Source organism: Pyrgilauda ruficollis, unplaced genomic scaffold (assembly GCF_017590135.1).
Source record: "Pyrgilauda ruficollis isolate IOZ18807 unplaced genomic scaffold, ASM1759013v1 scaffold7, whole genome shotgun sequence".
Taxonomy (NCBI): Eukaryota; Metazoa; Chordata; class Aves; order Passeriformes; family Passeridae; genus Pyrgilauda; species Pyrgilauda ruficollis.
In genome coordinates this window covers 5,217,251-5,233,819 of record NW_024528821.1, presented here as the reverse complement: position 1 = coordinate 5,233,819, position 16,569 = coordinate 5,217,251, and the positions used below count along the sequence as shown (strand labels likewise).

The 16,569-nt window shown below is 42.6% G+C and overlaps 1 protein-coding gene across 2 annotated transcripts; it reads right to left on the bottom strand.

Moving 5' to 3' along the window:
* Positions 1–5,248: 5,248 nt before the first annotated feature.
* On the bottom strand, positions 5,249–16,226 carry ZC4H2 (zinc finger C4H2-type containing). 2 transcript variants are annotated; one of them, XM_041485253.1, is made up of 5 exons: positions 15,944–16,226; positions 10,161–10,332; positions 8,738–8,910; positions 7,441–7,603; positions 5,249–6,339 (listed from the first exon to the last, which is right to left on the bottom strand). In XM_041485253.1, exons 2-5 carry the CDS (start codon positions 10,314–10,316, stop codon positions 6,226–6,228), a joined length of 606 nt encoding a protein of 201 aa, XP_041341187.1. In that variant the 5' UTR covers positions 10,317–10,332; positions 15,944–16,226; the 3' UTR covers positions 5,249–6,225. The 2 variants fall into 2 exon arrangements, with proteins under 2 accessions (XP_041341187.1, XP_041341186.1); XM_041485252.1 differs by lacking the exon at positions 15,944–16,226 and adding an exon at positions 13,274–13,551.
* Between the last annotated feature and the right edge of the window lie 343 nt (positions 16,227–16,569).

Here is a 16,569-nt window from a genome sequence, read left to right as displayed (position 1 = left end):
AGCGTAGAAAGGGTAAATAGTGTACAAAGTGTAAAAAGCGTAAGAAAGTGTAAAAAGCGTAAAAAGCCTCGGCGCTTGTCAGGTCACGTTCACATTCTGGGCTGCAGCACCACCTTTGACATGCGGGGGGCGCCCGCGAGGCGTTCGAGAGGCCGCGCATGCGCATTCTGCGGGCGCCGTGCCGCCCTTGGCCTGCGGGCGGCAGCAGCGACGCAGGGCCCAGCCAGGCTCCCGGCTGCAGTGACACAGCCTCTGAGGGCGCGGAGCGGCTCCTGCTGCCTTCACGCGAATCACATTTTGTCCCGTTTTCAAGCCCTTTATATTTATGTCATTTATATGTGCAGAAGTTGTATTTGTATTTTCAAGCCCCTATGTATCTGTATTTGTAGGACCAAAGCAAAAAATGTGACCCAGAAACATAAAAATTTGAAGAACCGTGAGCACAGGACCAGAGATGTTGTCAGGCCCCACAGCTGGGAAATAACATTTTCTCCCATTTTCAAGCCTTTTATTGTTCCCTTTATATAATTTATATGTACAGAAGTTGTATTTGTGTTTTCAAGCCCCTATGTATCGTATTTGTAGGACCAAAACAAAAAATGTCACCCAGAGACATAAAGGACCAGAGATGCCACAGGCCCCACAGCTGGGGCCCAGCAGGAACAGGAGGCCATTGTCCGGTTCTCTTCGGGCATCACCTCCTGCCCAGGGCTCCTCACAGCCCAGTGCAAAGGGACAGCAGAGGTGGCTGATAAGGGTTTATTCTGTCACACTCGTGACAAGTTCCTTCAGCAGGTTCCTTCACCTGGGGGCCCTGCCCACGGGACACCTCCGGGGTTGTTGTGGAGCAGCACCGTCAGTCTGCAGGGAACTGACTGATGGTGGTCAGCTCCTGGAGCTGCTGGACACAGGTGGAGAGCACCAGGAGCAACCCTGTGATGAGGGAAGGGGAGGAGGAAGAGAAGAAGAGGAAAGAGGAAGGGGAAGAGGGAACCAGCTTGGTGGCGGGGTTGTACAGGGAAAGCACAAGGCTGGGAACAGGACAGAGAAAATCAGAAAACACAGGGACAAGAAAAAGGCGAAAGGAACAGCAAGTGAGGGGGGAAAAAGGGAGCGGGACATAAAGAACCTTCGAACCATTTAGGTTGGAAAAGAGCTTTGATATCACCAAAGCCCAACCATTCACCCAGCACTGCTAAATCCACCATTAAACCACTTCACCTGAATAGAGTGAAGAGGGGAAGTTAAGAGTAAGGCTAGTTGGAGTAAAGCCTGAAAAGCACAATAGAAATTTTTAAGTAGTGGTTTTAAGGGTGGGACATGCTTTGGTGCTTTGTTTTGGTTTTTTTTTTTCTTTTCCTTGAAATATATTAGATTGTTTTTAATGCTACACTTTAATATTAGATTTAGGAAGATCCAGGGGTTTGAAACTCATTTTACCACAGAATCTTGCTAAGTTCAGGAAAATGTGATGGAAGCTGATGTTAGTTACAGGGAGTATTTCAGGGTTAGTTCTTAGGAAGGTATGAATGTGTATTAGCTTTGTTACTGTTACTGTTACTGTTACTGTTACGTAAACTATTACAACTCAGATTAAGAAATTGAAAAAAGCAGCAGGATGAACAGAAATTAGGGCACATTGTTTTAAAGTCAACAATTCATATTGCTAAACAAAATTAACAGAGATCAAAATTATTATTAAGTTGGAGAAGGAATTGTATTTCTTGCCGCTTTCAAATTTAACTTTAGAAGAAAAAACTGAGAACTCTGACTAGGTTAAAACCTGATGTGCTATCTCCTTTTCCTTTCTAATTTCTAAAGCTCCTTTGAAGGGATTTTTCTTTCCCCTTATTTATTTCAATAAAGTTTCTATAAAGGTGTAACAGAATTGTGGCTAAGTGTATTCTGTAAAATCAGAGAACTGAGTTTTACCACCTGGGCTTCTTAGTAGCATAAGCACATAACAGATGTGAAAGTACTCTGCAGAAAGAAAGCATGACATGAAACAAACATTTATTTAAAAGGACTGTACAGACAAATTAAACAGATCTCACACTCTTACTCCTATGAGGCACAGGAGTAAAATACTTAAAACACAGAAGCCAGTGAAAACACCAGATATTGCTAGAATACCTAAATACTAAAATGAAAATGTATGCTGGAGGAATTAGAAAACTGTAAAATAAAATAATAAAGCACTTTGTATTTATTTAAAGTGCTAGTGAAGTCCTAATTTCTTGAATAGTATGCTATTTAAAGTAACACATCAATGTCTATTCTTTCAAATTTAGATCATGTAAATTGAAGCCACTGTCAGGTTCAGTCAGGGTCCTATTTATAAAGCTAAGGTTGAATTCAGGAAGTGCAAGTATTTAAATTGGCCTGACATTTTCTCTGTAGTTAATGGTGTCCTTGACACTAAAGTTTGGACAACTGATCCACCGCAGCTTGGATGAAAATTTCTATAGCAAAGAATTTAGATACAGTACAATGTTTGCATCCTTTTACTTATGAGCTGAGGCTTGATGGCAGGGTGAAAGGCTGGGGATTTTGGTTTTTTTCTGTTTGTTTGCAGAACAACAGGACTATCCTTTGAGGCAAGTGATGAACAAAGATCTGGAAACCATCTTCATCAAGAGAATCCAGTTCTTTTGTTGTTACACGGATACCCTTTTAAAAACAGAAGGACAAAGACAGGGTTAAACCAGACTTCAGTAACATAAAAGTCTCCTAAGCTTTGAGGAGGGTCTCATTGTCTACTCAGACAATTTGACCCAAATAAGAATAAATTTAAGCGAAGTGAAGAAGCATCCACAAGGACTTCAGATACAAACGAAGAAGCCATTATTGCTCCATGAAGCAAAAATGCAGTAGACTTGTATTAAGAGCTGCTCTTCAGACAGCTTCCTCTTCTGTCTGAATACCAAGAAATCAATATTTCATAATTATTCCTCCAGTCTCTTGAGAGAGTTGCCTGGGAGAAAAGAGCCTGGGGCTGTCACAAGAAGAGTTCTTCTGTTAAACTTCCATGATTGTTCTGTGAGAGAAAAGAATACTCCTTCCCTATGAAAGACACTGCTTCCCTCCCTGCCCCCACCCCATGGTCCCCTAATACAGAATACATATTTTACCTCCTTGAAATGGCTAGAATCATAGAATATCTCAAGTATGACGGGATCCACAAGGATCATCAGGTCCAACTACCTAGCATTTAACTGTATGGCTGAGACTGTCATCCAGGTGATCCTCAAACCCAGACAGGCTTGGTGCCTTGGCCACTTCCCTGGGTCACTGGGCTAGTGACCAACCTCTCTCTCAGAGAAGAACCTTTTCCTGGGGTCCAACCTGAACTTCCCTCACTGCAGCTTCATTCTGTGTCCTCGTATCTTGTTGCTGGTCATCAGAGGGGGATCAGCACCTCCTCCTTCTCTGCTTCCCTCTGGAGGAAGTTGTAGGCTGTGATGAGTGCACTCCTCAGCCCTCTTTTCTCCAGACTGAACAAGGCAAGTGTCCTCAGCTGCTCCTCAGAGGTCTTGTCCTTGAGCGCACTCCTCAGCCCTCTTTTCTCCAAACTGAACAAACAAGGCAAGTGTCCTCAGCTGCTCCTCAGAGGTCTTGTCCTTGAGACTTTTTGCAGTGTTGGTCACACTCCTCCTCTAGAACACTGTAACAGTCTGATTTCCTTCTGATGTCCTTCTTGCACTGAGGAAATCCCAAACTGTCCGCAGTGCTCAAGGCCTCACCAGTGCAGTGTAGAGTGAGACAAACAGCTGGCAATGCTGTGCTTGATGTACCCCAGGTTATGGTTGGCCCTTTTGGCAGACAGGGCACCCTGCTGACTTATCTCCAGTTACACTCACCCTCAGCAAAGCATGCTACTAATATGGCAGAACTTTGTAAAGGATGTGAAAATTTGTAAATACTACTACAATTGATGCAAACACAGTGTGTCATAATCACTTAAAAAAAACACAAAACAACCAAACCCTAACCTTGTAAAACACAAGAGCCCATGAGGCTAGTTTAAAAAAGTAAAAGTACAAACTCTTGTACTAAATTAGCAAATGGTGTATCCTTAAGTATACTTCAGTTAAGGGATCTCCCAAGAAAGAAAGAACCTGGCAAAGTAACGGTAAAGTGAGAACAACGATGACTAACCCTACCTATTTCAGAACTGTAAGTAGAAGTCTCTACAAATCAATCCTCCTATTCACACTACTTTATTGCAGACCATTCACCCACTCCATTGTCACTACTTAAATTTATGTACAACTACCATTAAAGTATGCTGCTCTCATGTATGCACTTTGGGGAAGTCCACATACTGTCTTTTAACTCTGTGCAGTTTCCCTTCAACTCCATAGGAATTGCTCTGAACAGAGCACACAGCATGCGACCACTCTGACATTTAAAACAGTAGAATCCAGTATTTGTGCTACAAGACATGCATAACACACTATTGCCATTTGGAGCATGGAGACTATCTTCCATTATTGCTATCTCACAGACCAAATCCCTGTCATTCAGCTAGCAGAATCTGCTCTTCACGTATTTTCAGGGGCAGGTGGTCCACATTCTGTCTGCTGTTGACAGATGTTGATTTGACTATGTAACATGAAAATGGGGGAATATCTCCTGAACCTGGCTTAAGTTTTAGGAATATATTCAGTAAATCAATCATGTACTCTGTGGCAAACTTAGGAAATTAATGGCAACGTATGTGATTTGGCCAGCAAAATTACATCATGTGGATTTATTACAGTTGCCAGCATTTGGCAAAGTTCTTGGAGCAGAGACTTGGGGCTTCCCTGTTCTGTCTAACAAGCCAAATTCCCAGTATAACCACTCTGACATAACAGTAGAGAGAAACCTGGGCTAAAGAGAGAAGAGTGTGAACAAGCAGTTCCTGTGTCCCAGAGTTAGTAAAAAGAATATTTAACACTTGAGATCAATTTAGGCAACAAAGGTGGTCACAAAACTGGGATTAGAGATGAGTAAATTTCAAGTGCCGGCTCTGTAAGTGAATCATTGCCATCCTTCCCATTGCAAGAACTGTTGTTACATTACATGAAACAAAGGGAAAACATACAGGGAGTGATCTAATCCAGAAGCTTTAGTCAGGGTTCCTTTGGCACACAGGGAACAAGAAAACAAACTGGCCTGAAGTAAAGCTTATTTGAAAATGACCTATTAAAAGACAGAAAAATAGAAAGTTTTGGTTGAGGGAGGACAATGACACCAAAGCTCCTTGGTTCTGGAGAATGATATAATTTTTAGTTGACACTGTTCCTCATGCATGTTCCTGAACTTTCCTATGCTCCAGTGGAGGATACGTCTGGCAGATTTTGGCTGTAGAAACCAGGAACAGAAGACATGCAGAATGGCTGATGTGCAGTCTGTGCACATAGAGATCTGGCATATATCATACATGTTTCCTAGAGAACCACAGTGCATTGGTCAGCCATAAAGCCTAGGAGGACCACTAATACAGTTCACTTCAGCCTTGTTCTTAAGTCAGTCAGTCTTCTGACTGCTGAAAATAATAACCTGTTAAGATGTTAAAACATAATTTTTAAAAATTCATACACAGAGAGCACCTTTCCAAGTTTTAAGTCAAGTTTGAGGGAATGGTACAATCAACTTCAGTAAATCAAAACCCATGTGTGTCCTTAATGCATTGATTTTCGGTATAACAAATCTTGTTTTCCCTGAACATTTCCTGTTTAAAAAGAGTTCCATTGGATACCCAAATCTACCCAGTCTTACGAGATAGGAGAACAAACTGTTCTTCAGTGAAACAAACAGACAGTCTGCTATTTTAGCACTTCAAATAGTCTCCTGTTATCAGGAGAAAACAGAATAATCTTTTAGTAACATCTGTTTTTTAAAAAGAGAACATAAAAGCATTTGTGGTGATCACATTTGGTCAATAGAAATAGCCTGACATTTAGGACACTTGCACAAAGAATTCCAGTTTGTTTAGGAGTACAAAAGATGGAGCAATTGAAATGTTAAACTGTAGCACCAGTAATATTTACTTTCCTAAAATCAAATCCTAAAGACTGGAAGGAACTTAGAGCAGGAACATTGTGCTTACATTGCATTTAAATAGAAAACAATGAGACTGTCATACTTGAGTCTGCAATTCAGTAAAGTCTGGGCAAATTTGCCATTCTATTGGAAGAGTACTGGGACAGGTCACACAGCTTGTCAATCTCCTGGATTTCATTCATCCTGTTTCCTCTTGGGCTTTTTGGGATTCCGAGATCGGCTCTTTGCTTTGCAGAGTGGACATATGGGCGCGTTCCGGTGGATTTGTTGGTGACACGACAAACACGCCTGAAATGCAATTGGTTACAAACATCAAAGTGGCCTTGGTACACAGGTTATTGAGCATCACACTCTGCCTTACAGCACAGACAAAAACAAGGCTCCCTGCCTGCAAAGGCAGACTGCTGCTGCATTCTATACCATCTAGGCATGTGGATTGTAATTTCAGGCTTACTGAAAAACAGGAGCATCTCATTGAATTAAAACTACATTTCTGCAGACATGTGGCTCATACGTGTGTCAGTAACTTTAAATTCTATTTTGTGTTTTTTACAATGATGTATTAAAGGTGTTTACCTGCCTAATAGTTCACTGAGTCAGAGAAGTTACAGTGATGGCCAACTGCAATGCCACAGAATTGAAGGCAGGAGCAGGTGATTGGATGAATTCCACATACTTAACACAAGGTACAGAACTTTACCCTTTTGCTCCAGACTAAGCACTGTAATTTATGTTTGACTGAAGCCCATTGCTTGCAGAATGGCTTTTCAATTGCCTAGCTACAGATACTAAGTATATTACTTTGGGGTGTACCTACATCAGTTAGCCTTCTTAGTGACTCTGGAACCTGGGTGGGATGAATACCCCTATGTAACTACTTAACTCTTCTCACTACCTAAGGAGCTGAGTAAAACTGCCACTGAAGTGCCTGTGGTTATGTTACATTAATCTACATGTTACTCTTGAAGATTCCAAGTGCAGAAGCAATCACTTTTCCTGGTAATTTACACCATTGGTTAATTTCCCTCATAAAATATGTGCGCTGCTTTTAGTATGACTCCATATGGCATTAACTAAGAGCCACTACTTTTTCTTTTGCCGAGATTTTTTCTCTTTCTTACATCCCTTGCTCCCAAGTGAAACACAAGAGGAGTGGGAATGGCCTACATGTCTGCTGAGGGTGACTTTTAAGTCCCAAAAGATTCTTATCCTTAACCCTTGATGACTGGTGCTACTACTTTAGTCTACTGCTTGTTCTTGTTTTGAACCACTGCAAGGAAAATCGCAATCAGGACATGTAATTTTTCCTTTTCACAAACATTAATCACTTTCTAAACATAATGCATTCCAATGACAAAAGAGAAAACCCAGCACATTCCATCTCCTGACCTTCATTGGAGGTGGCTGCTGTCTGAAAGTTGCTGTCTGTCTGGTGTCTTGCTTCCTGGCCACCTGCAGCTGTTGGGCAGCTGCTGCAGCTGCAGCCAGAGACTCTGGGATGGGAGGCTCCTGTGGTTCTGTCTGCCATTCTGCTTTCTGCTTTTCAAAGTAGCTAGACAAAAGAATGACAAACAAAAAATGTAACCACCTTCTGGAGTATTTCATTAGTCTGTAAAGGATATTTGGTGTTAAAATACAGTGGATCACATTTCCTTATCATGTTCCTCCACTAGAGTCAAACTGCCAAATTGCCTACACATTGACTAGTTCATAAATAGAATGTGTGGTGTTTTCTGCTGCATTTCTATACTTCAGCCAGATTCCAGACTGGATATAAATCTAGTAAGATGAAAAATAGACAACATGTATAGAAGAAAAATAGGCAACAGCTTCAGATGCACCTGTGCCAAACAGTTTTTCCATTTTATTCTGTTAAAATTAATAACTTTCAATAATAACTGTTTATTAATCTGTACACAACAGATTAATAAACAGACCAATACATTCTTTGTAGTGTCAAGGTGTTTGGAATGCAAAACAACATTTCTATTGAAATACAAAGGAAATCTTGAAAACTGTGTGTGTATGTGTAAACTATATTAATTATGTTGGGCAATAAGAGCAATACATGCTTATTAAAACATCTCTTGCATTTAAAACTGGTCTGTTAAGCAAAGGACACTGTTCTTTGAACAGCAGCTAATTCTGCCACTCTGCCCTGCCTAGGTTATATGTAAAAATGAGACTGTGATTTATTATCCAAATCCATTCCACATCTCAGGGAAACTTGTTGACAGTCACAGTATTTGGCTAAAAGCCACTGCCATGTACAGGCAGCAAAAAGTAAAACTCTGACTAGGAGCAGCACAACCCAGCTGAAGAATACTTGGTTTGTATCCCTCTTGTGTATTGCCTCCTACTATTGCTTGCTAAAGAAGTAAATTTCAGGGAAAAATAAAAAGATAGAAAAAGTGACATACAGTATAAAACCTAGAAGGCCAACAACCACCCTTGAATGTGGTATGTAGAGTTTGTAGCTTGGAATAACCTAAATTTAACCTGGAACAAATTCAGACTGAATGTTATCAAACACATGTCCTCCACATCCCTTTTCTGCTAACTTTTGTTTTTCATGCTTACCTCTCGGGTTGTTTTTTTTCACCTACCAACAAAATTAAAATAAGAAAATGACCAGTAGAATTGAAAGAAAGCATAAAGCCAGATAATGTTTGCTTTGAAGACTTACTCAAGGGACAGTTTCTCTTCCTCTTCACACAGGTCTGGCAGCCTCTGCAGGCCCAGAGTCATTCTCAAGGCATCTACGTGCTCCTTGAGGGGCTTGTACTCCTCGTGGAGCCTGCGAGTCGATTCCAAGAGCTTGTTAAGATCATTCTCAGACTGCTTGATAGTGTTCTCCATCTGAAACAGGAGGTTGGGCGTGTTTTTAAAGAACTGTTCCCCTCCGACTGAGCAGCAGATTGTACCAGAAAGAGGAGATTTTTCTCACTCAAGTTGCAAGAGATTTGAGACAATGCAATAGTAAAACAAAGACTTATGGTATTGAGAGGATGAAAAATGGGCAAAGAAGAAGCAACAGAAAGTGACATATGAGATGCATTTTCATATTTTAAAAGTGCATTCAACCTATAGGACCTTCTGAACAACAGAAAAAGCAGAGAGATGGGCTACAAATAAAGTCAGCAAGTGAGGAGCTATTGAAGACTCTCAAGAGACACTAAACAAGAGCTTGAAGTAGCATAAACTAATTTTCTGTGTTTCTAAGATACCTGAACATTGACTGGCAGAAGTTAACAAACAAGCTAAGGAAAGGTTTCTGCTTCTCTTACTGCAGCAAGTGGGAAAAGCAGCAGAGAAAAGACAATTTGACTGCACAAAGAGAGGAGGAGGAAACAGAGGCTGAGGTTATGCAGCTGGACAGGGAAGCAGACATTTGAAGCCATAAATAAATGCAGTCTGCACATCCAGTACATAGCTTGTACTTTTTCACTTGGAGCTTTTTTCTTCCAGTGCAACACAGATACCTTCAGAGCTAAGATCCCCAAGTAAGTGCCCTAATATGAGATCAAAAATGTATTTTAAAGTATATTCCCTATTTAGCCCCTCTAATTGGCTAGTCTTCCCTGTTTATAAATTGTTGTTTCTCTTATTTGTATTAATTCTCTTCAGGCTGGTGCTTCTTGATGTTTGGTGATTCCACTCCGTGATGAAAGTCAGCTCTTACTATGAACATAACAAACACTATGTATTTTCTCAAAATCTCTTAGTCCCACCTAGCTGCCAAAGTTTCTGTTTCTGGGTGCTAAATGAGAAAAGACTAACAGGAAGAACTGTTTTCTATGGGACAGCTGGAGTGGTATCACTGTGGCTACTGGTAAAGACATAGCCACAACAGGCTTGGTTATCTTATCTATCCTCTTGGTGCAACAGCTTATTATGCCAGCATTATAAAATATCCTGCCCTACAAAGGGAAAAACCAATTATCCTGAGGTAAATTTACTTTGCACTCTCTGTAGGATCCTAGGACAGTGTTGTAAAGTGCACATTATTGAACCAGTGATGCTTCACTCGTGCACAATTCCACAAGCTGTGGGATGATTCATGTGCAGCTGTGTCTTAGTCAGACTGTCTGAGCTGGGCTGTCACATACCACGTTAATGTCAGCGTGGATCAGTCGCAGCTCCTCCACGTGAGCCATCTTCTCTTGCAGCAGCAGGTCCATTTCCTGTTTATATTCCTTCAGGTGCCTCTCCTCAGACTCCAAGGCTTCAAATTCTGCTTTCAGTCTTGCCTTTATTTTTTCCATCTGCAAAGTCTTATTCCTGAATCCCAGTGATAATTAAAAAGATAGAAAGACAACAGTAAGTCACTGACACATTTTTTTGTGAGGTGTCATTTTATATGGGATTAGATAGATGAAAGAAGGCAATAGCAGCAACAGACAAGAATGAGACTAAATATGTCTGAGAGAAGGTGAGGTACAAGGAGAATACTGAATTCTAATGCCAGATCTTTTGCTGAGCTTTTCAGTGGTAAGAGAGTCCTTGTACTGAATTATGAAATTAATAGAATGTTGTCAGGTTTTGACAGAGCATGGCAGAAAGCAGGTCAGTCACTTGGACAATTAATTATGGCTACATATTCCAAGTGTCATAGCTAGTAATATGACCTGGGCTGCTGCCTCTCTCACTTCAGGAGTTTATAAAGCTGCAAGAGATAAAAACAGTACCATAAAAAACTTTTACAAACAATATGTATTCAGAAGCAGGTGGTCTGGCAGGGATAATACGAATGAAGGAGATTTAAAACAGAACAATTACAAAATTTCTGTTTCCTCTCTTGTATTTATGACATATGTCTGCATCTCTCATCAGTAAATTCTCTCTTATTCTCTTTTATCTCCTCCCAGTCAGAACACTGAGTTTTTAGGTATTTACCTAATTTTATGACTGGGTTATTTCTGTGGAATTATTTAATGCATATAAATAAGCATGTGCATATATGCTTGGATTGTGGGCATCCAATGGGTTTACTGAAAGAAGTATTCCCTTGACTACAAATTATATGTATTTATCTATAGTTACAGATATGGATATAGAGATCAGATCCCAGATTCAAAATCAGATTCCCACATCCCTTCAAAACCCAGCTAAGCTGTATCATAACACATGATAGACATCAACTATACAGATGGGCAAGTTCTTTGATTTTGTTCATGAAGACTTCTTTCCCCTCTGTCTGTAGAATACATAAATTGCAGACTAAAATAAAGTCTGCTAAATCTATCAAAGCTGAATCTGTAAACTTAAGGAAATCTCATGTTTATCTTGAAGGAAATTCTTCACAGAATGCAAGCTTCGAATGAGTAAATAGGTTTATTTGATCAGATTTTGTTAAAGGCGACTTAAAATGGACATCAACATTGCAAGTAGGACTGGCTTTTTGACACTGATTTTTTTTTTAATTTAAAATACACTCAAGTAACTTGTTTGATACTTCATTGTACACTAAAGCTAAACTTCACCTTTGCTCTACCTTACACCACAAAATAATAGCAAAAATCTGTCAAGTGCAGTTAATATATCACCTTTGAATATGTTATCCTAAAACTGAATGCACTGTAAATTTCCAAATAGAGGATACCACTCTCACTGAAAAACAAAATTTAAATTAAGTGCTACAGTAATTGGACCACACACTGTAGTAGGCCATACTTAGATCTGTTTTCTAAAACAGAGCCTGTGCACCAGTTGAGTACAAAATCATTGTTCTTACACTGCCACATCTCTTTCTACAAATAGTTTGGGGATACTAGACAGACAAATATTTTTGCTGGATCTTTGTTCATCTTTGTGGTATTGTGGGAAGAAGGCTGAGGCCCATACTCTGCTGCAAATAAATTGTTCCACGGATAAAGTGTGCTCCCTAGAGATGCTGTAACCAGCCAGAAGTGCCTGTGATCACCGGGAGCTGGGATCCCTCTCTCCTCTCTCTCTGCCAGCCCAGAGATGCTGTAAGCAGCAGAAGTGCCTGTGATCACCTGGGAGCTGGGATCCCTCTCTCCTCTCCCTCTGCCAGCCCCTCTCTGGCTGTCATGTCCCAAAACCCTCTCACGGCTCTGGGGTGTCGCAGTCAGCGTGCCTTCCACCTCCCAGCTGCATTCAAAACCACTGTTCTCTCTAAGGTGTTTTGGCTCCAGGTAAACAGACAGATCAGGCCTAACCCTGAAAATCGGTGCCCTGAAGCAAGGAGTGGAAACGCCCTGCCTAAAGTTATGAAAAACGTTCCCGATGTGGGCAGGTGCTGTACCCTGCCTGGCTTTTAATGAGCCCCCTGTTCCACAGCATCCTGCAGCTCACCGTGTAAAGGACGCTACATACAAATTCCCGGTGTTTTGCACTGCATGAACCGCAGCCCGAGGCGCTCGGGCCTTGCGGCAGGAGGGCACGGATGAACAAGCCCCGGTCCGGAGTGTCCCCGTCCCCGAAGCAGCAGGCGGGGACATCTCGGCGGGGCTCCCTCAGCCGCTGCCCGCCTTTGGCCGAAGGGGAGAGAGGGCAGGGACGGAGAAGCCGCTGAGGCTCAGCCGCTCCCCTCTCACCCCGCACGGATCCACCGCTCCAAGGAGGGCCCTACCCTACCGCCGCCCTCCGCGGGGGACGGACGGACAGACGGACGGACGGATGGATGGACAGATGGCTGTCCTGCCCCCCTGCGGCTCTGCCGGCAGCGCTGCCCAGCCGTGTCCTGCCCGAGGGCACGTCGGATCTGGGTGTCAGACTCTGCTTCCCTTGCCATCCCCCCTTCCTTCTCAGCCCGACAAGGCTCCTGCCCGGGAGTGAGTGAGGCAAAATAACAGATTCAGAGCCTCATGAATACGAAATGCTAATTCAAATGACTTAAAAACAAACAAACAAACAAACAGTGGAAGCCCTACACAGCCGCGGCCCGACACCACTCCCCCAGCTGCGCCGGGCCGCTCAGTCCTTCCCACCGCGCACTCCGCCTTCCCGTGCTAGCGCTCAGGGCTGCTCTGCAAATGCACGACCATTACCGCCCTCCACTACGCATTCCAGCGGCGATTGCCCGCAGCAGATGCTCCCTCCCTGCTTAGAAAAATGTATTTTGAGCTCTCGTCGTAAACCCAGCGGTAGTTTTCTTTCCCTCAGTAGCACAATAGGTACTTTCAGATGGATGCAACTCCTCCGCTCCCCCGAGGAAAAAGCTGCTTCATGTAAGCGATGGGGCACAAAGCAAACATACCTGATCTCCTTGATGCTCTCGAGTTTGCACATTATTTCTTGCTCATCTGCCATGCTTTTTACTCCCGGTTTACACCTCCCGTGAAACGTGCAAAATGCCCCGGGGGTAAAAAAAAAAAAAAAAAACCGAAACCAAACCAAAACAAAAAAACCATACAATAGACACAATGTAGTCACCCCCTCCTCGCATATGGGCTCTGAGCCTGTGCGGCGGGCTCTAGTGGGAGCTGTGGGACTTCGAGTCCGGGTTCCTATTGCTGCCCAGGCAGAGAGCTGCAAAACGACTACAACACCCACAAGGCAGAGCAAAGCTCGCCTGCCCTTCTTCCTGCAACTACATTTTAAATCAATTTGTCACACCTCATTATGCCAGAGGTTGTTAGGAGTGCGAAAAGAGCAGGCTTCCTTCTGAGATCTGCCCAATGTTTAGCATTTCGTTAAAATATGCACTAAAAGACTGTGATTTTCATTAAAAGCTTTGACAAAAAGGGATGCTGTAGTCATTACTACTACAATGCTGTTTTCTCCTGGATGCTCTAAGTTTTCTACTGAATGTTCTAATTGCTCACCAAATCCAATCTCTGCAATTTTCTGGAACTGATAATGAATAAGCAGCATTTGTGAATAGAAGAGGTTTTGTGAATTGATGTTTTAGTTACTTTCTCCATTATTTAAGGACTTTTCCATATACTGTTGTGCTCTTCAAATAAAGAAAAGGGTAGATGAAGGAAAACAGTGATAGCACCGACACCCTCTCCGTCATGCTACAGCTTTTGTAAAGAAATTAGAACATAAAAGGTCCTATCCTAATGTAATTTGAGTCAATTGCAAACTCTCTCTGCCTTAAAAATTGAAGATTGTAGGATTGGGCCCTAAGTGAGCTGTGTGCTCAAAGGGGGCAGGCTTCTTCGATGCATGACTTAAATAGATGAACTAATGGGTTTGAGGGGGTAGAAGACAAGTTAGCTACAGTCAGCCAGTGAATCTTGTTGCTAAGACAGTGAGGGAGGGAGAGCAGGCAGGGTGAGGACAAGAGGGAGAGAAGGAAAATGCCCTTGAATGGGAGTCATGAGAATCCCAGCCTACTTTTGCACTGTTTATCCTATTTTTTGATTCCTGGTTTTACAGGCTAAGCTAAAAGGTTGAGGGCTGAAAATGAAAATGCAAGTTCAACTTGTTCCTTTACTCTGCTTTCAATGACACTAAGGAAACCACTTCACAAACTGTTATAAATCAGTTGGAAGTTCTTAGGAAGTAAACCCACCTGCAAGCCTTAGAAGTTATTTTTCCTTTCCATGTTTTAAAAAAGGAGATAAAATATTACATCTCCACATTTCAAAGCACTTCAAAATGGTCAAAAAGCTTGACACTTGCAGTCCCAGCACATACAAATTGGTAGCATTCAACTTGTGCTTCATGGCTTTGGTCAAGTGTTTTAATGCCTGTGTTTCAATTTTTCTCCTAGACAAAGTGGGTCTGACAGTTCTTTATATGATCTGAAACCACCACAGTGGCAGGAATTATTTACTCTGGTGCTATCTATAAACATTGATAAATTTTGGGATGAAAATAATGGTCAGTTTTTCTCAGCATGTGGACTAGATTTTTCAAAGAAAGCTAAGGTACTTAGGACTAAACTGACACTGAAAAAATATTTCAGCTGACTCTGAAAAATTCAACCTTCTTGTTGTTGTTTGATCCTTTTTAAACCAAAAGCCAACAGGCAAATAGATTTCAAAACAAGTTGCAGTATTATGCAGAGTGAAGCCAAGACTAAAATACTCCCCTACTTCATTGAGCACAGGACTGAATTTTTGTACAAAAATCCCCAGCTGCTTCCATATAACAGTCTAACATCAGTCCACACACTTCAGCATTATGACAAGAAATCTAGTTCAGAACAATTCCAACTGGAAGAATTTTTTTTTTTCTCCCTAGATAATTATCCCAGCTACAGCAAATAATTCTCCAAGTCCAGACGTAGTGATGCAAGGTAGGGCCCTTATAACTGAATTATTAAATATTAAATAGTCTAACTGCATTTTTAAAAAAGTGCAACATATTTTATGAAATAAATAGCATTTAAAGTAATATTAGAGATTAAAGACTAGTGGAGAAGAGCCCCCAGTAAAACACACAACAGAACTGAACTTGGGTTAATATACTGCTGGATTAGGTACAAGTCACCACCATAAGCAGAATGTGCAGCAATATTGCAATACCTAAATATCAGAAAATGGATGAGTCAAAGTGGTGCACCCCAAGTCATGTAATTTGCTTTAAATTACTGAGTTTTTAACTGGAAATAGATTCTTTCTGTATCCCATGGGGATTTTGAGCTTTCAAAATATACTCTTCACATTTGACAGATTTTTCCTACGGGTGGGTCACCCCAATTGCACTGGCCATTTCATATGTTAAGGGAAAGCTGGTATTGGTTTCAGAATGCTTTGGGAAGCTGGAGGTACAGCAACACTGAGAATGATAGAAGCAACTACATGCTAGCCCTGAAATCTTCAAAGTATCTAGTCCTTAAATATCAATGCTTTACGCAAAGCCTAAAGTATTTGCAAATTTTATTAATCCTGTGCCAGAGCATCCTAGCTAGGTAAAGGTTGAAGTGCCCACATACGTTAATCTTGGCCCATCCCAAAGGTATGCCTAAATATACCTGAATTTGGTTATGTCCTTTATTTCATCCTCCAACCCCGTGACCTGCAAAACTGGGAAAACACGATATTCAATAAAGCACCTGGCCCCCACCCGCCCTCCCTAAGCTCCTGCTGCAGCTCCAGCCAGGGCATCGATGTCCGCAGGGGACAGCGCCAAGGGACACAGGCTCCCTTTTCCCACTCTCTTCCGGAGCCCGCCCGAGCAGCCTCCCCGTGGCTCGCTCCCGCGATTCGCTGCTCCCCAGCCGGTGGTGCCGGTGCCCATTCCCGTTCCCGTTCCCCGTCCCCGTCCCTGTTCTCGTCTCCGTCCCCATTCCCGTTCCCGTCCCCATTCCCGTTCCCCGTTCCCGTCCCCATTCCCGTTCCTGTTCCCATTCCCATTCCCGTTCCCCATTCCCGTCCCCATTCCCGTTCCCGTCCCCGTCCCCATTCCCGTTCCCCGTCCCCATTCCCGTTCCCCATTCCCGTCCCCATTCCCATTCCCGTCCCCGTTCCCGTTTTTCCCTGCAGCGCCCCCTGCCGTCAGGAGGAGGAGGGAAGGCCGGCGCGCGCCGCCGCGAGCGAGGCTGCGCGTGCGGCGGCGTCGGGAGCGCGCGGGGCGCCGCGCGGAGCTGCGCGCCTGCCG

What these genes read in the sequence shown, in the direction of transcription:
- ZC4H2 (XM_041485252.1), bottom strand. Translation starts at nt 13,326, where the DNA reads ATGGCAGATGAGCAAGAAATAATGTGCAAACTCGAGAGCATCAAGGAG. An exon ending in GAGAGCATCAAGGAGATCAG is followed by an intron (nt 10,333 to 13,273) that starts GTATGTTTGCTT and finishes ACTGGGATTCAG; the next exon opens with GAATAAGACTTTGCAGATGG. An exon ending in GAAGAGAAACTGTCCCTTGA is followed by an intron (nt 7,604 to 8,737) that starts GTAAGTCTTCAA and finishes TCTTTTGTCTAG; the next exon opens with CTACTTTGAAAAGCAGAAAG.